The following is a 20,340-nucleotide window of genomic DNA, read 5'->3' on the forward strand; positions in this document are numbered from 1 at the left end:
GATTTGTCAAACAAGAAATTTGAGCCAATTCTAGATTTTCAAATGAAATCATTGTTTCCAAACATAGTATTAGAAACTTTGCAATTTATTTTAGGTAATATTTTTATTATTTTTTTTAATTCTTATCTATACATCTTCTCTCATATTTTTCCTCGCTTTTGATCAATACGCACACAATTTAGTGGTTCTTATTTCTTATATTCTTAATACTTGGTCCAATTGTCAGCATTGCAATTTTTTATGGGTCGAATAGAGGTGTTAAAAACAGATCCGACAATTCAAAATTTACCTGATTTTGTTACAGAACCCAATTTGACCTGACTTAAAAAATAATTTACAATTATGTAAAAAATAATATTAACACAAAATTCGATTTCAAACCGATTCAAAACAATCAAATTGAAATCGATTCGATGACCCGAATAATATACCTAACGTGGATTGACTAGTGAGTATAGTAAACAACCAAACATTAACTAGAAGATAATGGAGAAAAAGTAAAAGCAAACAAAATCCAAAATCCAAAATCCAAAACAGTCAACATTCTAGACTTCACAATCTTGTTACCACTAACGCACAAAACTTACAAGCAGATTACAAAAGTAGCAAGCTTCCTGCTTTTAATGGAGGGAGGAAAATCAAGAGAAGAAATGGAGAAACAATGGAAAATATACGAAGCATACAATGAACTTCATGGTTTAGCTCAAGAATTTGAGACTCCCTTTGAAGCTCCTGCAATTCTGGTAGTGGGTCATCAAACTGATGGTAAAAGTGCTTTAGTTGAAGCTCTTATGGGTTTCCAATTCAACCATGTTGGTGGTGGAACCAAGACTCGTCGACCCATTACTCTTCATATGAAGTATAATCCTGATTGTGAATCCCCTCTTTGTTTTCTTGTATCCGATTCTGATCCTACTCTTATGGAACAAAATTCACTTGAGGCAATTCAGGTATTTTCTTTTCACTTTTATTACAGACCCATCAATTGTTTTTGTTTCGTTTGTTAAATTCTGGTTTTTGAATGCATTTGGTGTATGATAATGTGAAATGTTGGGTAAAGGGTTTTTGAAATTGGGTTTCTGTATAGCGAAAATTTCTTTTATGATGACTTTTAGATATTGTATGATTCTGTTCAGATTGCTTATTGTCCAAGGAATTTGTGAGAGTCATTGGGATTCCCAAGGGTTGTTTAGTTTGCTACAAATGCAAAGAAGTACAGTTCTTGGTTAAAGGTTGGTGGTAGAAGTGTTCAAAACAGACCTGATAACCCGATATTCACCCGACCTTATAATCGAATCCGATTTAACTCGACGTAAAATGAAATCACAATTGTGCAAAAACCAATGTGGACCAAGTCTCGGTCTTGAACTGACCCAATATACCTGACCCGAAATTGACCCGATGACCCGAATGAACACCTCTAGTGGTGGATTAGTGGAATAATAATTAAAAAAAGAAATGTGTATATGTGGTGAAAAATCCATGCGGAGGACCTCTTGAAATGGTCTATTGGTTCATGTATCTGACCTTGTCTCTTGGGATTAAGGCTTTTGGCATTGTTGTTGTTGTTGAGGTGAAAGAGAAATTGAGATTGAGTTTGTGGATGAGAATTGGGGTAGGGTTGTTGTGGGTTCATTTTTTAAGAAGGAAATGTAGGAAAATTTTATGAGACCGATGGAAATATGTTAATTGTAGCAAATTCAAAGGGATTGAGGAAGTGTTTCTAAAAATGTTAATGTGTTCCAAATTATTTCATATGGTGATTTTACTCTTTGCAGGCATTCATTGAAGCAGAGAACATGAGGCTTCAAAGTGAGCCATGCCAGTTTTCTTCTAAAGAAATAATTATAAGAGTAGAATATAAGTACTGTCCAAACCTCACCATTATAGACACCCCAGGTCTCATTGCTCCTGCCCCGGCTCGAAAGAGTCATTCATTACAGGTCTATCTTTTTGGTCCAAAATTATCAGGGTCTTATTATCATCTTCATTTCGATTTCGTGATGACGTTCTTCATTGGCAGGTTCAAGCTTCAGCTGTTGAGTCACTAGTTCGGGCTAAAATGCAGCATAAGGAGTTCATTATTTTATGCCTTGAAGATTGCAGTGATTGGAGCATTGCGACTACAAGAAGGGTGGTAATGCAGGTGAGTGTTGGATGTTTTGATTTTTTTTTCTTAGGGAGGGAAGTCATTCTAATGGGCCTAATGGCTGTTCTCTTATGCTCTCAAGAATATGCTAGACCTTGTTTGAAGAATAAAAGTATTAGATGTAGAAATTGTGATTTTTCATGCTTGTGGGTTCGCATTGTTACCTGGAATGACATTCAGTTAGGAACGGGGAATGGGTGCAAGGAACGCAACCTTGATTGACTCGGGAACGATTGGGTACGAGGTAGATTACGTAACGATTGGGTACGAGGTAGATTACGTATAAAAAATATATTTGAAAACAAAATAAATAAAATGATTTTTTTTGCTTTCAGAAATTGTTTTTAAGTGGAATTATATTGGTTTTCTAGGTTTTGTCCTTTTTTTCCTCCCTTTTATATTCTTTATTTTGTAAATGAAGGCCAAAATACTTTTTTACGAAAGGTCTTCCACATCGGGATGTCATCTTGAGCGATTCCATGTCACTATGGTTTGCATGATTTTGAGAGCTGACTATGATTTTGAAATAAAGAGTATATTTGGGTTCCATTTCAGACAGTTACACTATATTTGGATAAGCTTTTTGGAAGGGAAGGGAAGGGAAGGGAAGGAAAGGAAAGGAAAATAATGTAATTCACTTTACTAAATAATTTTTGCTGTTGCCAATTTCCATCAAAACTTGAAATTTTGGAAAAACGATTTTAACATTTTATTGGAATAATTATCTAAGTGAAAGTGATTCTACACTTTATAATATGCTTTTGACAATGCACGCAGGTTGATCCAGAGCTTGCAAGGACTGTAATTGTGTCAACGAAGCTTGATACAAAAATTCCTCAGTTTGCACGGGCTTCTGATGTGGAGGTTTTCCTCTCTCCACCAGCTTGTACCCTTGATGGTTTCATACTAGGCGATTCCCCATTTTTCACTTCAGTACCTTCGGGAAGAGTTGGTTCATCTCCTGATTCTGTTTACAGATCAAACGATGAATTTAAAAAGGTATATTATGCTTGTTTTGTACGCATTAGTCTTTACATGCCATCATTTTTATGATCAATGCAACTGAATGAACTTTCAAGTGATATTCCCGTATCTATCCTGCCGCTTCCTTCTAGAATTCTCACCTGAATATATTTAATTCATTGCAGTTCACATCTATGATCACTCTGCAATCTGCTTCTGGTTGCTTTTATATTATGTAGCAGTTTGCTAGTTTAGCAGGTCTAGAAACTTGTTTATATGTATCACAAGTTCACAACAATATTCTTCATAACCAGTTTTTCCGCTTTGCCTTAAAGAGTTCTTTTTTTTTTTGGCCTTTTGGAGTGGACAGGAGAGGAGATGAATATTGTTTTGATGCTGATTAGAATGCATGCTGTTTCATTTGAAGCTTTCGTAGCTGTCACACAGATTGACGTCACCTTGAGGAGTGACCATCTTTTTTTCATCTTTTCCCTATGCATGGTTTCTGGGCAGTGAAACATAATTCGCTAGTTAATTCACCTTTTGGATTCGCAATTTGCACAAAATAGTTCAAAAATAGCCTAAAATTGACCATAATTCTCTTTTTTCAATTCACAATTCAAAGGCAATTAGCGAATCATGTGACACTAGTTCTGGGTTTGGGCAATGTTTGAACCAAGCCAGTTCAAACCCTTTCTAGAATCTTGAAATTGAAAATGGATATGCTTAATTTTCTATAATTACGGTTCGTTTCTTCACTTTGGTTGGGACCATTTTTTCACTAGTGATTATTTCCTACTATATCTCCATAGGCTATTAGTTTGAGGGAGGCGGAAGATATTTCATCATTGGAGGAGAAACTCGGCAGGTCACTGGCAGAGAAAGAAAGGAGCAGAATTGGTATAAGCAGCCTCAGACGATTTTTAGAAGAATTGCTGGAGAAGAGGTTTGTAGTTCCATTAATAAATTAATCATTAACTATTTGTAATATGTTCAGCTGGTATCTGATATTGCTTTATTACAGGTACATAAATAGCGTTCCATTGATCATTCCGCTTCTAGAAAAGGAGCATCGAAGTGCAACACGAAGCGTAAATGAACTTGATGAAGAATTAAGGTAAATAGTTTTAGAAATTTTCCTTAAATTTTGTGCCTTTTGCGGGTCTTTTGAAATTCACTCCCGAGAAATCTACCCTTGTCAAATTTCAAATGAGACTTCGGTTTAGGATAGAGAACCGTCCAAACCCTGTTCGCGTCTAATCGCATTTGATTCCGAGCTTGGGTGATTCGAAAAACTAGGGTTTGAGTTCTAATCTTTGTGTGGACTAATTCCTACCTGCTAAAATATTTGCTTGTGCAGCATGCTGAATGTCTTAAATTTGAAGGAGAAAGGAAGACACTTTCATGATCAGTTCCTTACAAAGGTTTTAATGCTATACTTCCATTAATTTCTTCTTCTTGATTCAGTATATGCAAAGCCGTCTTGGACAATATTGCGGCCCAGAGCAAAAACTTAAATAGGGGCCTTTGAAAATCTGACTGTGTAATGTTATTTAACGATAAAAAATATTTTGTTTTTATTAATGTTTTTTTAGTACACAATTTGCTCTAAACAAGTATGAAAACAATTAAAAATGCTTGATTTCCTCTAAACACCAAAAATAATTAACAATCGTCTTGTACGAGACCGTTCCACCATGAGACAGGTTCATATAAAAGGTCCATTAATAAAAAAACATTAAAAAAAAAAACTGAACTCACATTTATACATGAAGCATTTTTTTTGAATAGTTTGGGTTGATCCAATTAAAGTCGTCTCAGGATAAGACGTCCTCAATAATAAAGAATTAGTGAATAATTATTAAATTACACTCTAGTTACATTCTCACTTCAGAATGAGTTTGAAGTTGTTAAAGCCCCCACCCACAATAGCCCATAACCAAATGATTATTTTCATTATTTAATGTTTGTTAAAGCCCCACCCACTATAGCGCTTAAAACCAAGTGTTGGGAAGTTGGAACTTGCAATGGCTTCAATGGCGTCAGAGTCAGTTCGACACCACTGGTCTTCTTCATTACCTTATTCATCACCCAAATTTCGAACTCCTCTGCGTATCTCAACTATCATCTTCTTCACCACTCTCTTCACCACCCAGTAACATCCTAACAAAACTAAATTTTTCACTGGGGCCCCCAACAAAGTGAGGCCCTGAGCTGCTGCTCAGGGTGCTTCTGCACATAAGCCGGGTCTGAGTATATGTGTATACTCTATTTGCAAGACTTTGCCATTAAAAGACTAGATGTTTCTCTTTTTTTCCACAGGCAATAATGAGATCCTTATAATATCAACGTTATTATTTTTAAAAAATGAGACCCAAAGGAAATGGCAATAACCTAAGAAGAATAACGTCTATGGAAAAAGGCAGAACTGAATCATGAATCCCTTGATTATGTCAAAATAAATCTGAAGAACTAGAAAGATGAATCGATGTAACATTTAAATACAAACAATTCAAAGAAGGGAAGAAACTCAAAACATATCTGAAAGTATGAAATCTCTCCTAGGAGTGAGGCAAATATCACTTATATAGTCTCCACATTAGTTACAAAATAATATTGAAATTTTTTTTGGAAAGAGAGGCGTTACTTCTGTATCCTCATAAAGAATATAAAAAAGAATACTAGCGGCCGTTTGGTTAACAGTATTAATTCGTGGTAATGGGAATGATTTGTAGTGTAGTTTTCATAATACGTATCATGCCATTCCCATGGTAATGAAAGTTTGATCATAAAAAAGTTTTTGTTCACAATTTTCCATTACCACCTAATACATTACCGCATGTTCAAATGGTAATGCATTGGAATGAATTTTGTGAAGAAAATGAGATTGTTGAAGGAGAATAAGCATGACCATTGACTTTGTCAAGAGATATTTCTACCAAAATTACACCAACTTTCCATTACCATTCCCAACATTTAGTACCGATTACCAAACGGACCGTATATGTCATATGATAAGTATCCGTAGTGCAAATATTGTCTTATTACGTAGCACAACCGTATTGCAAAGCTTTTTAAGCTTACTGCTATTGAAAAAATAGGCCGAGACAACCGTATAACTATCCGTATTGACTGCAAAATCCGTTTTGCGACCCTCATCTCTACCTTGACAAGACCACGTTTTTGTACTATTTGTTCTTCTGCTTTGGTAAAACTGTTTGACAAAAGTAGGTGCTTTGCAGTTGTCATTGCTGCTGAAAGGATCCATTGTAGCTCCACCAGATAAGTTTGGTAAGTCAAAACCTAGTCTCCAAAGAAAAAGAAAAGATATTTAATGCTGCTTGCAACCCGTGCAAAGACATCATATGAAGCTGATGATTTCATCAAAATCGATTGTGCTGATTGTAGGGGAAACACTCCAAGATGAAAGAGTAAATGGGGGATCGTTCACCGGTCCAGATGGTCTTCAATTTCCTCCGAAGTTGATTCCTGTAAGTTAAATGAATTATAACACCTGAAAGAAGGAATTGCATTGTTCCGTTGTTTGCACGTTCTACAAAATTTAATTTTTTGGAAGTTTTCTGAATTTGAAAATTTTATGTGAAGGCCAAACACCTTGAAATTTACTATTACAAAAAAGAAGGGACTTCAAATTTTTTTTAAAATTAATTTTATAAATCAAGCATAGAAGACGTTACATCATTGTTTATTTTTTTTCTCTTTCCGTTATCACTAGTTATTTTTGTTTATTAAGTTTCAGCTCTCTACATGCTACAACTTGTACTATTCCGCCGGGTGGATATCAGTTGCCTCTGTTACTCTCCATCTACTGATAATAATTGAAGGTGTATGTAGAATGCAGGAATGCGTCTCTATGGAGGGGCACAATATCACCGTGCTATGGCTGAATTTCGCTTTGTGGTAGGAGGAACTAAATGTCCTCAAATCACACGTGAAGAAATTGTGAATGCTTGTGGAGTTGAAGATATTCATGATGGAACAAACTATTCTAGGTATGTATTTCAATCATACTCCTTTGTCCCACTTAATTTGTCTCATTGTTCATTTTATTCAGTCTAATGAATTAGCCTCATTTCTAGTTTTAGATATGACCCCACCACTTTATACTCTATATTCTATCTCTTATTTCTGAATACCTCCCAACTTTAACCCATTATATCCAATCTCTTAGTCTCCATGGAAAAACCAAATGGGGCTAAATTGGCTGGGACATGGGAGTAAGTAACTTTGAATTTAGTTGAACATTGACCTCTGTGATCTAAAATATTCTGGGAATTTGTTTGTTTAGCCTTTGCAAAAAGCATATTTAAGATGATTGATGTTGACAATAATATGAACTATTTAAGTCTGTGTAGTCTATCTTTGATATATTATTTTTCTCTATTCATTTTCGTTTTCCTTCTATGAGACACATAGTTTGTTTAAAGAGCATATGACTGAGTTTGATAGTATTCCATCAGCAATTTTCATCAACTAATGTAATCGATCTGACTATTTGGTGCAATTGATTTTGAGCTCCGACTGAGAATACTTTAGCTTTCTAGGGCTTTAGCTTTCTAGGGTCCATGACAAACTAAAGTTTACATTTAGTGGATTCTTTCTCTTTTGATCTTTTTTAACTGGCCCTTGAATGGGTGAAAATGGAACAAAAGTTCGGTTATGTTTTTCTTTTCCTTAACAAAGAGCAAAATTAAGACAGGTGTCTTAATATGAAGTCTGAACCATGTACAAGTATAACGTGGTTTTGTTGACTTGTGTACTAGCCACTAGTTTTCTCCTGTAGTGAGCACATCGTGATTTTGTTATGGGTAGTCAATATTTTCCATGTTCTCGAACATAGATGTTTGATTTTCTGCTAGTTTAACATTTAATTTGTTTATCATGTATGGAATGCAAGATTACTCATAGAATCTTGGCATGTTTTGTGTTGGATTTGCTGCATATGTTTGTCTTTATCAGTGTTAATCTGATTTTTTTTTCCTTGTAGAACGGCTTGTGTGATCGCCGTCTCGAAGGCTCGTGACACATTTGAACCTTTTCTTCATCAGGTATATGCTGAAAAGAATTGAAATTGTGTTTTCCTTTGCACATGCTCTGTTATATGTTAGTCAGCCTCTCTCTAATTATTCAATGTGGGATCATATGTGGGTTTTTTTCCAACAACATTTTGTTTCTTGATTAGTTTCTACTTTCTTCGATAGGCTATTCAATGACATTATTTTTTAAAAAATATATACAATTGCAGTTGGGCAATAGGCTCTTGCACATTCTCAAGAGATTGCTTCCTATTTGTATCTTCCTTCTACAGGTATCATCTCTGTGATGTATAAGCTGCATTTTGAATTATGATGCATGAACAATTTAGATTTCTATTTGTTTATGGGTTTGTGCATTTGTAAACTTTGGGTTTAATGAACGTCAATTACAGAAAGATGGGGAATATCTGAGCCGCCATGAGGGTTTTTTAGATCGTGTTACTTCAGCGTATAATAGTTTTGCAGAATCTACGGAAAGATCATGCCGAGAAAAGTAAGTGACCAGCTCTTTCTTGATCTCTATTTTTAGTGACTGATTCTTCTTCCTGTACCTATGTGTAATGGTTTGATATGGTATTTTAGACGTGTCTTATTGTTTTTTTACTTTATACTTCATCCAAACTTGTCGTGCGGCCAGACTAGGCCTTTATTGTCATTGTGTTAGTCAACTAGGAAAGGGAGTAGGGACACGTGTGGTCAAGTATATGAAGGCTGTGGATGAAATAGTATGCACACTTGTTAGCTGCTTCTTCTTAGGCCTTCTTTAGTCTTGGAAAAGCATTTGATGAGGTGAATGCTAGTCTTTTCTCCAAATGAAGAGGAAGGAAGATCTCTGTGACTTTGTCAAGATGAAGTGATAGGAGATGAACATCTTGGGAAGCCATTAATGGCATGCATAATGTTCTCTGAGGCGGTTGTGTCATTGAAGTCACTTCATGATATCTCTAGAACCAGTTTATAGCTCTGGCAGTAATGCTAATGTGGTTAATGCGGATAGTATCACGATTATTGCAGCCTTGCAGTCGCTATAACCTCAAATCCTTACAATGCGTTGATGTGGCCGATTTTTTCCACTATCACAGAACTGCAATTTTTTAAGTCAAAGTAATGTAATGGTCGTTTTTCGGTAGCTCCAAGATAATGGTGTCTATTTATGCTTCCTTGCAGTTTGTTCCTTGCGAAAATGAACCCACACAAGATCTAAATATCCACTATCTAGAATACCCTTGTGCGTAGTGAACCCATTGTCTTCATCACATCTGTCTTGATGAGACATACTGGAGCTCAACTTATATTCCAACAACCTCCACAAACTACCAAAAGACAAAATTTTTTTTGTCTCTAATCAAAACTATGGACTTCGGCTGCCATACAAACGAATAATATTTCTGAAATATAAGTTTGCAACATTTGATATATTGTATGTCTTGTTTTTGGAAGAGTAGCAATAAAGTTCATGCTCAAATGTTTTCCATGGCCTCTCTCGCCACGTAAATGCCAATTGTTTCTTCAAACCCTTTCAAAACATTACCTTAGCCTATCTGCAATCCTACATGCTCAAGCATCTTCGACCATTAATTGTGCTGCAACATCTTGAACGTTTTTGCAATTACATGATGCCCTCTTAATGTCCTGCTTTGCACCTCATGAATTAACAAATCGCAAATAGAACACCTTGGAGTGAAGACCTTGTTATCACGGAACAGAAACCCAAGATAAGATAAAATTGTAAAGCCGCCCCTGCTTTCCTAATGTGCAAGCCTAAACCTCACAAAAGTCTTCATAACATTCATGATATTCCTTGATAAGTTCGATGCCAATGATTTGTGCATTCAAATTTGCAAGCAAGTTATGTGGTATGCTCACAGTATCTTCGACGACATTCCGTTTTCCACTTTTATACTTTGAAGGGAAGTCTAAAGACAACTTCTATCCACTTCCCATGTCGCTTTTTCAACTTGTGTTGCACATTTATCTACCGTAAAAGTTCATGACCTAAATGCAAAACCAATGGATGTGAACATAGATAATGAGATCAATGATCAAGTGCCAAAACCATTACAGAGAATTTTGTTATACGTGGAGTAATTCAGCCTACCAGTATCTTCCACGACATTCCTTTTTTCACTTTTATACTTTAAAGGGAGGCCTAAAGACAACATCTATCCACTTTCTATGTCGCATGTTCAACTTGTGTTGCACATTTATCTACCGTAAAACCATTGCATAGAATTTTGTTATACGTGGAGTAATTCAGCCTACCACCACCCAGTGAGAGAACTCAACTTAATTATTTGTGCCTCTTGATTCAAGAGTCTTGAATAAGCACCGCTCCAATGCTTGTACCTTTAGCATTGCGCTCCATCTTAAAGGGCTTAGGTGAAATGTAGTAGTTTCCATTTCTAGTGCCGTACACATTTTGATCTTCACCTCTTCAAAGGCTTTCTGTGCGCTAAATTTCTGCACGCACAAGCTTTGGGTTTCATGCATTTTAATCTCTAGTTCTTGCCACCAACCGACTATAATCAACTCTACCTTTGAAGGATCCGTGTGATTCCATCATTCGTCATAAGGTAGCCCAAGAACACAATTTCCTTCAATATGAACGTGCACTTTTCAAGTTTACCATATAACTTGGCCTTCCTCAAAATGCAAAGCAACTGCCTCAAGTTATCTGAATGCTCCTTATTTAACCTGGTTTACACAAGAACGCCATCTAATTAAACTAAAAATACACCAATGAAAGGGTCATCATCATCATCATCCAACCCAGTATATCCCGCTCTTAGAAAGCTAAGGCCAGGGTCTGGGGAGGGAAGGACGGCGACAACTCATACCCATAAAGGAGAGCACGGTCAAAGGAGTCCCTCGACTCGAGAAAGATAAAGAGACGCGAAAAACACGAGCAAGACAACTTGAAGGCCTATAGACAGGAGGACCGCTTCAAAAGAGAACAAAGAACTAAAAAGAAAGGAAACGGTAAGGGCAAGGGGTTGAGGGCACTAAGAGGTCAAAGGACGGACATCAGAAGTCTAAGACGTGGATATGACGGACACCAATGAAAGGGTGAAGAATCTTATTCATCTGCCACATGAACATGCTATGTGTGTTTGCTAAGCCAAATGACATTACAAACCACTTGTAAACTGTGTGCTTGGAAAATGGTTGTTTATATGAACCACTTACATGTTAGCCTATTCTCATTATTTGTAATATATGTAAATAGTTGCATATTAAAGTAGCTCAGGGTGGTTTGGAAAATGGTTGTTGGCTTGTTTGTCCTTGCTGTTTTTGGTGGCTTTTAAGCTAGTAGCTAGCTGAATAAGCCAAACTATTTTGGGAGATGTTTGGTAAAATTAAGTATTGGCAGATGGCTGTTTATTAAAGGAAAAGTTGGCTAAAAGCCATTGAAAAAGCTAACAATGTTAGCCTTTTCATTTTGGCTCAAAAGCTGGCTATTCAACTAGCCAAAAAGCCAAAAGTCAATATAAATCCGACTTGAAAGCCATTTACCAAACAAGGCCATGTGAACAATAAACCTGAATTGTTTGGGTTCATGCAACTTGGACCCATGTAAGCCTTCCAAGACCTCTCGAGTCTTGATGACATCCATGCATTGTTGCTTTGTACTCATTGTTTATGATATATATATCTGTCATCCACTTGTGACTTACGAGTAACTACTAAGAATTTTTGTATGAATGAATGTGAATTTTAATGTTTGCCTCTTGTCATAATAGATAAGGGTATAATTATTATGAGAATAATGTGTATCTATGTGCATGATTGCTTAGGTAAGGTCTTATTTGTGGATTTACTGTTCTCCACAGGTGCATGGAAGATTTGGTGAGCACAACCCGCTATGTTTCTTGGTCTCTCCACAACAAGGTAATGCTATCAATAACGAACATGTTTTGTACCGTGGTGTGCGGCTGATAGACATACATGTTAAAAGTTGCTGAAATCTTTTCTGCTGGAAGGGTCAAGTCCTGAAGTTCAAAGGGTCTGAATGAACGATTAAAAAAGTGTGCTGTAGGCTTCTTGTTTATTGATTTGGAGATGATTAGACGTATTAAAAATAAACCACCTTTGCTCGATCCGCTGAAAATAAATACAACTAATGTTTATTTTTAAATAAACCCATCTATTCGGTATAATTGCTGAAAATAAACCCAACTATTGTTTATTCTTAATTTTTGACTTACAAAGAAGCTTTAAAGATGATTATAAATAATAGGTGGATTTATTTTTAGCAAATTTATCTAATGTTTACACTGAAGATATTGTTTTTATGCCTTCAGCACCAACCACAAGCTAGTCCTAGCTTTTTGTTTTGAGAGTTTGTAATCTTGGTTTAATCTGCAGAATCGAGCTGGTTTGCGTCATTTCCTGGACTCTTTTGGTGCTAGTGCCACGGATCCATCTGTTCTTGGGGGTGAATAGCATTATCCTTTTAGGCTTCTCCGGTTCATGCTTACTTTGCTTTTACTGTTTTTTTTCCTTCTTTTTCCAAAGAAAAGTTCAAATCTCGTTAATAAAGAATTTTTTTCCTCATCATTTTATCAAGATTCAACACTGAAAGAAAAGATAGAGACTTCGCAAAAAATGGCTGCCAAATCAAGCCAGTTGGCCTCAGGCATGGACTCGAATGGCTCTGGCCAGCTGACTGAAACGAGACTGGCTGATGTGCTTGACAATACCCTTTGGAACCGGAGACTCGCTCCTTCATCAGAGAGGATTGTATATGCTCTAGTGCAGCAAATATTTCATGGGATAAAAGAATATTTTTTGGCATCTGCTGAATTAAAGGTATGCATATTCCTTCGAAAATCACTGTGAATAATACAACCTTCCGTTAATTTGCCTACAATAATACCAACTTTTAATTAACCATGAATAATATCAACTTAGGGGGTTTTTTTTCCTAGAATAATATAAATTGTAGTTTATTAACTAATTTACCAATTTTTTTTGTCATATAATCTCTTAGTTTTGATTTTTAACATGTTAGAGATATTGTAGGAAAACACTCACTAAGTTGGTATCAAAAGTTGGTATTATTGTAGGGAAATAAGCAAAAAGTTTTATTATTTCTGGTAATTTTTCCATTCCTTTTTAACATTTTTTTATTAATGCTCTAGATTATTTTGTGTCTTCCTATCTTACTCCATTAAAAGGTGGCCGTTGAGTGTTGACCCTTCTTTTCACTACATTAGAACCCTGTATTTACCAAATAGTGCAACATAATTTGACAGTTAATTCGCCTTTTGAATTCGCAATTCGCTCAAAATGACCCCAGAATAGCCCAAAACCGACCATAATTCACTTTTTATGATTCGCGATTTATAAGAAGATTAGTGAATTATGTGATAGTGTAATACTGATTGATCGAGATATAAAAGTCAATTTGTTACTAGTGTTGAATCGTTATATTCAATTGGTGAACAAGGAGAAAGATTACGTTATTATATTCTCCCGTAATATGTGTTCTATCGATTCGGATCCTGAAATTTTGTGTTGCAAATTTGATCTTTGAAATTATAATTCTTGAATACTTAACCAAAGACTGATGGGTTGCACTGTGCAGTTCAACTGTTTTTTGTTGATGCCGATAGTAGACAAGCTACCTGAAAAACTGCGTGAAGATTTGTCTAAATTCGAAGATGATTTAGATAGCGTATTCGATGTTGCTAGTTTGAGAAGCTCTTTAGACCAGCGTAAGCGAGACATGGAAATCGAACTTAAACGGGTAATTCCCGAATCATTTTTTGTCGTGTCAATGATTTTTTGCTAGAAAATGTATGAAATTTGGTGTATTTTGTCATGCAGATTCGAAAGCTGAAGGACAAATTTAAACAAATTCACACGCAGTTATACCATGAAGTCAAGTTTGTGCCATCTTGATGAACATTATTTTTTGATCGACGCAATATAACGTTACATTTGAGTTAGTATTGTTCGTAAACTCGCAAATGATAATATTGTTGGTGTTAAATTAAATCCTTTTGGATTTTTGGTAAATGAGTAAACATTGTATGATGAGATAGCGTGGGGGATTTCTATCTATTTACAAGAATACCTCTTCATACAATCATAACACTTCATCTCTCACTTTTGTTTAGATCACTTCTTAACAATGCTCTTCACTTTGATTCTTATATACTTTTCTCCTCAACCTAATATTAATATAATTAGCTTATTTTGTGTGAGACATTTTCACTATAAGACGCACTTATATAATTAGATAATTTATATAACTTGTTACTTTTAAGATTGTAAATGATCATCTTAAGGTTATACAACTTCACATGAATATATGCACTTATCAATAAATTATAAGGTTATAAATTATTTCACTATAAGACGGGCCTATAAATTTAAGGTAATAAATTTTTAGGCTCCATTAAGGATGAGGTTTGTTACGACTGAATTTACGCAATTTTACCCTTATTGGTAATAATACTAATAAAAAAGTTATTCTCGATTAAACATTAATAGCAAGTATCATATACAACTTTACACAAATGTATTTTATAAAGGTGTTCATTCGGGTCATCGGGTCAATTTCAGGACAGGTGTTTTGGGTCGGTTTACATCAGGTCTTGTGTTCACATTGATTTTTACATTCAAGTCGGATTTAGTTCTAAGGTCAAGTAAATATCAAATTATCAGATCTGTTTTAAATACTTTTAATGATTCACAAATCACATTACCAAATACTTTAAATTGAAATATTTGATCATAAAGAAATGTAAAATGTTTGTATTTATTGAATGAATTAGTATATTTGTAAAATACCATAACCATATTGAATAGGTCATGTCTACCTAGATCATGATCTCATATATAGAATCCATAAAATTTAGAAAATTGCATCACATATGATCTCATGCCATCCTCAGCAAGCATGCATTATAAAATCCAACAATTGTGCTACAAGACAAGCACTACACTTCCATCAAAAAGTAAACATAAAAGTGCCACACAAAGACAAACTCCAATATGCAATATGCAACATGCATTGCAGGAGTCTGGTTTTTACCCTACAGTGCTCTTTGGGTCCCACACAAGTCGTCTTGTTTATTTTTGAATTTCAGAACGAAAAATAAAAAGGGTCCTTAAAAATTTATTAAAGACATAATAAATATTATAAAACTCCTTTTATTTTGTATTGTTGATTATTTCACTATTTGTAAAAAAGCTCTTATAACTCATATTACGTATTAGTAAAAATATAAAATTTACCTAAATTTAAGTAAAGTTAATATCAATCTTGTAAATGAAATTTGAGCCCTAAAAAATTTGAGGCCTTAGACGATAGCCTACTTTGTCTTTACTAATTAATGGAAATGCTCCCACCTTATTCCCCCCTCATTACCAGCACGTGCCATTCCGATCTACGAAATATTATACATTTTTTATACGATTTATTTCCATTCGTACATACGCATGCATGAATATACGAATTATTACCCACACTTTAGCCCTTCTAGACTAATTATTAGGTTTCGTAGTTCTTTCTTATGAAACAATTTTTCTTCTTTTTGTTTTGGATTTTAGGGTTTGCAAATTGGAAGTCAACTTGTCCTACGTGTGCAACTTTGTGGGCCCCTAACTAATAGACCGTTGTATATAGATTTTGTAGATGCCACATGTCTTTTAGTGAAAGGGCATCATTAAATTTCACTTCACTTGTACTCTTTCTATTTTTAGTTTTCCCAACCCTAGCTAAGTTGAAATTTAAGCACCATACATAATCATGATGAAGTTATGAAAATAAGTATAAATGTAAATTAAATGTAACAAATTATTGTATGAGAGGGTTTCACCATGACACACGTTTATACATGACACACGTTTATACACTAAATAGTCCAATTAATAATATTTATCAGCAATAAATGAGTTTCTTGTTCTGAGCTCATCTCACCAAGAGACGCACTTTCACAAGAGTAATTTATTATATTAGATGTTAGAATTTCTAAAGCCTTCTTATAATCAATGAAGAATTGTCTATGTTTGGACTTGTTAAGCTTATTATGATTCGAGTCATTTGATTAAAACCCAACATAACATGTAAAAAAATGACAGTTAGTAATTTGGTTGAGTTCACATGCATGCAATAATGATTGTACGTATGTCTCATCTGTACTATACTAGTATTCTGAATTCGCTCTACTACTAATAATAATAATATACCAATAATATGATGATTAGATAAAGAAGTATTACATTGGGAGTTTGTCACATTTGGTTCTACAATAATTTTGTGAACTATGACTATGAGCTTAGGTTTTTCTCATCTAGTGAACTAACAAATTATAGAGTGAGATTCTCTTTAATTACACTTAATTTGGCAAGCTAATTTCATCCAAATCATCCATTGATAAGAAAACTTCGTCCAAACATGAAAGCTCTGTATCATTATCACCATCATCATCATCGTTTCTTTGCTCGTACACCTTACAAATCACCCATTTATTATAATCCTGCAATAATATTCCATTAAAACTATGATAAATATATATATGACTTGTCATTTTATCCACCTTTCTAAAAAAAAAACATATATATGTGAAATTTACTTTAAATTTACAAAATGCTTATACCTAGAAAGTATTATCTCTATGCTAGTATATTCATTTACTTTAAGAATGAGAAGTTTCTATTAAAATCAATTTTATATATTTTATATAATAATGTCATAGTCATAGTCATCAATCCAATATCCCTCACAAGTCAGGGTCTGAGGAGGGAGGAATGTAAATAATATAAATGAAACATTATATATGCTTGTATAGAATGATTGACATGTATGGAATAATAAAGATCATCAATAAAAAAGTTTATTAGTCTAATATTATCAAATAGCTTCCACCTAGAGTTTGGAAAGTCAAAAACCTTACTTTTGTAATAGCAAAAATTATTTTTAAATTCACAATTATAAAAAGTGCACATAATAAATCATTTTAATCTTATTTATTATAATTGTCAAAAAATACGTTTCATTATATCCACTTACATATATACATGGATTATTTTTTTCAATGATAAAATGAGGATAAAATTTCTTGAAACTTATTATAATTTGAGTATGTAACATATTTTAAGACCTGAATAATCTGCATAAATTTTTGTTTAAAACTTTAAAATATGATTTGATTAAACCCTATTTAATCACATATTTTTTTCATTTATGAGGGATCCAGTGCAAATACTATCTATTTTATATGAAGTCTACCCTAATAACACAACATGTAGTATTGCACGATTGTGCACTATAGAGTAATTATAGCACTATAGTCTTAAGCGAATATTTCCTCTCTCTATGATGAGACCATATCACAACATTTCATTACAACATTTCATTACATATCAATGCTAGTGATAACAAAATAGTTTTTTACGACTAGCAAATATCATATGCAGCTTTATGTTCAACATAACTAAGATTAAGTACACATGTTTTCATAACTGATCATCTTATTATATATAGTCTGTTATAATTCAAAATGAACGTACTATAAATCTTTGGCTCACGACATCAGAATTAAACTTACTAGCTTAGGATGTCCTCTAGTCTTTCTAGAAGTGGATCTACTGGTGGATCCTGAATCAGGAAGCCTATATTCATGCATTATCCAACTGGTCCAAACCCCTGCAGGTGGTTCACCAATATGGAATACATAATATTTTTTCATACCAACTATTTTCTTGCTTGAACTTGATATTATAGGCTCATCCATTCCCATTGGGTTCCAATATCCACTTTCTGTTACCCTATTTTGAATCTTTCTACTATAATAATACCATTTGTCTCCTTCTTCCAATGCTTTTCCTGTAAACACAATTATTATGTTATCAGCTTAGTATTTCGCATAAGTCAGAATCTGGTAAAAGAGGATATGTAGTAGTTAACAATCATACCGGTGCCCCTTCTAAGGAGAGGGCAAGGAGATATGCGCTTGCTCACTTTATCCGCAAATAGTATATATATATATATATATATATATATATATATATATATATATATATATATATATATATATATATATATATATATATATATATAAAGATAGACCGAACCAAAAAACTTTCATTTTTCTTTGTTATATGGCATAACATTGGCAGACTTGAACCTAGACTTTAACATAGATTCTTATTACATGCATGGTGGGTGTATAAGGCTAATAAATATATAAGTCATGAGTTACATCATGGTTAGCTAATCAAAAATATAGATGAACCTACAAGTTTGTAAATGTATTTATGGAAAATGGGGCCCTTCAACTTTTAAGTTGCTTAATATTTATTGTAAAGTGGTGACCTTTGTTGGTGCAAAAAATGATCAAGAATCTGGTACACAAGAATATGATGATATGATTACTATCATTGGTTTCAAATGCACATAAACAAGCAAATAGTACGGTTGGATATATTGCATGGTTTGTGTCTTACCTAAGCATCATACTCCTTTGGTACTCCTGATTAAATAAATTAATTACCAAAATTCATTTTTTTATTTTTAAAATTAAAAATGCTAATTATTTATATTCAGCAAAGGAATATTGATTTACCAACCTTACATGCATATTAAAGAAACGTAAAATATCAAATTAACATAAATTTTAACAAATAACAATGACATGTATATTTGCATGAGCTTTGATTATTAATTGCGCCAATAAAACATTTTATAACCCATGTATTAAAGCAAAAAAAAAAGCTGACCCATTATACATTAACACATAATTAATTTAATTAAACGCTCATAAATATTAACCATGAATTTTCTCATCAATAATGATATCAAATATATGTCATAAATTAAATGAATGAAAAGTAGTTGGAGGGAACTATAATTATATATTGCTTCGTTCCAAGCTATCAATGTCTAAGTTAGAAATGACAAAGATAGTATCTAGTACTAGTAGTGCCTACCATTCAAGCTATCTACTTAATCTTATTTTTATATTTTTATTCCAATGCAAGTTATTTTCTCAATACATGTACAAGTCATCCTATACAAGATTATAAATTTACCCAACATAATAATATTAATTAATATTAAATTGTGTAACATATAATATAATAAAAAAAAAATTAAATTAGTGTAGTTTTTCATTTGCATGTAAAGATACAATTATCGAGTATTTAATCCACCTTATACTATAAATTTGCTGAAAAAATAAAGAAATTAAAGAATAAGAATATAATTTAATTAATAAAATGAATAATACCTTGTAGTTCCCAAGGATTGTAAGGGTAAAGATCAAGATCAGGAATAACACGAGGGTGAAAAGGTAAGATACTGCTATGATCATGATCTTTACGACGAAGGAAATGAACAACAAGATCTTCATCAGAAGGGTAAAATCGGAATCCAGGGGGTAAACTATTATCACCTTCATTATTATCCGCCATGCCGATAAGTACTAACAACGAACAAGTATATAATAGATAGAAGATATGTATGAAGTATATAGGGTGTTATGAGTTTTGACTATAGCTAGTTGTGGATCATATTTAAAGACAAGAGTGAGAGAGAGAAGAAGTGTGACGTGAAACAGAAGCAGCAGCAAGTAATTCTCCTAAGGTGGAGTCATCACCACAGAATTAAGATTATCAACAACATAACTCAAGATAATGATACATCAATGAAACTACGTTTTTTTAAAGAAAATTATCAATCACACTTTTGAGTTTTGACACTTTATCGATAGTATTCTAAATTTTTTGTTTTTGTTTTTTTTTTAAATGGTACCCTTATGTTATTGGCGTCTTACAACCATAACCTTTCAAAACTTTTTCCGTTCAAAATCGTCCAAAACCGTAAACTTTTTTTTCTTTTATTTTTCAATTGAAAAAATAAAAGAAAAAAAAAAGTTAAACGGTTTTGGACGGAAAATAAATTTTTAAAAGGTTATGTTTGTAAGATGCTCAATAATACGAGGATACCATTGGTAATAAAAAGATAAGGGGCATCATTGATAAAGTGCCAAAACTCATGGATACCATTGATAATTTCTCATTTTTTTAATTATAAGATATAAAGGAGATTATGAGCATGTTTAACATGTTCAATCATACAGGATATGATAGGCCTTAATATTACTTTACGTAGTAAATATTAAGCATTTAAAAATACAAAGTTATTAGAAAAATATCATA

At 33.5% G+C, this 20,340-nt stretch overlaps 2 protein-coding genes across 2 annotated transcripts; one reads left to right on the forward strand and one right to left on the reverse strand.

Annotated features, from left to right (window-relative positions):
- The first annotated feature begins 491 nt into the window (after nucleotides 1-491).
- LOC130816116 (dynamin-like protein ARC5) lies at nucleotides 492-14,260 on the forward strand. Its single transcript, XM_057682749.1, has 18 exons — nucleotides 492-950; nucleotides 1,779-1,943; nucleotides 2,024-2,146; nucleotides 2,927-3,148; nucleotides 3,925-4,058; nucleotides 4,137-4,229; nucleotides 4,473-4,536; nucleotides 6,355-6,403; nucleotides 6,521-6,603; nucleotides 6,968-7,125; nucleotides 8,121-8,181; nucleotides 8,379-8,441; nucleotides 8,562-8,662; nucleotides 12,000-12,057; nucleotides 12,535-12,604; nucleotides 12,737-12,978; nucleotides 13,757-13,918; nucleotides 13,999-14,260. The coding sequence occupies exons 1-18, from the start codon at nucleotides 624-626 to the stop codon at nucleotides 14,071-14,073; spliced, it is 2,250 nt and encodes a 749-aa protein (XP_057538732.1). The 5' UTR covers nucleotides 492-623; the 3' UTR covers nucleotides 14,074-14,260.
- A 2,009-nt stretch (nucleotides 14,261-16,269) lies between these two features.
- Nucleotides 16,270-19,798, reverse strand: LOC130816118 (NAC domain-containing protein 104-like). Its single transcript, XM_057682751.1, has 3 exons — nucleotides 19,410-19,798; nucleotides 17,730-18,007; nucleotides 16,270-16,658 (listed from the first exon to the last, which is right to left on the reverse strand). The coding sequence occupies exons 1-3, from the start codon at nucleotides 19,591-19,593 to the stop codon at nucleotides 16,518-16,520; spliced, it is 603 nt and encodes a 200-aa protein (XP_057538734.1). The 5' UTR covers nucleotides 19,594-19,798; the 3' UTR covers nucleotides 16,270-16,517.
- Between the last annotated feature and the right edge of the window lie 542 nt (nucleotides 19,799-20,340).

Source organism: Amaranthus tricolor, chromosome 6 (assembly GCF_026212465.1).
Source record: "Amaranthus tricolor cultivar Red isolate AtriRed21 chromosome 6, ASM2621246v1, whole genome shotgun sequence".
Lineage (NCBI taxonomy): Eukaryota > Viridiplantae > Streptophyta > Magnoliopsida > Caryophyllales > Amaranthaceae > Amaranthus > Amaranthus tricolor.

Bases quoted from the DNA above. Each gene is read 5' to 3' on its own strand.
- LOC130816116 (XM_057682749.1), top strand. From the start codon at position 624: ATGGAGGGAGGAAAATCAAGAGAAGAAATGGAGAAACAATGGAAAATA. The intron at 4,059-4,136 runs GTTTGTAGTTCC...GCTTTATTACAG, and splicing joins GAAGAATTGCTGGAGAAGAG to GTACATAAATAGCGTTCCAT. The intron at 7,126-8,120 runs GTATGTATTTCA...TTTTCCTTGTAG, and splicing joins GATGGAACAAACTATTCTAG to AACGGCTTGTGTGATCGCCG.
- LOC130816118 (XM_057682751.1), bottom strand. From the start codon at position 19,593: ATGGCGGATAATAATGAAGGTGATAATAGTTTACCCCCTGGATTCCGA. The intron at 18,008-19,409 runs GTATTATTCATT...TTGTGTTTACAG, and splicing joins CAATCCTTGGGAACTACAAG to GAAAAGCATTGGAAGAAGGA. The intron at 16,659-17,729 runs GTAAGTTTAATT...ATATTATTGCAG, and splicing joins CTAGAGGACATCCTAAGCTA to GATTATAATAAATGGGTGAT.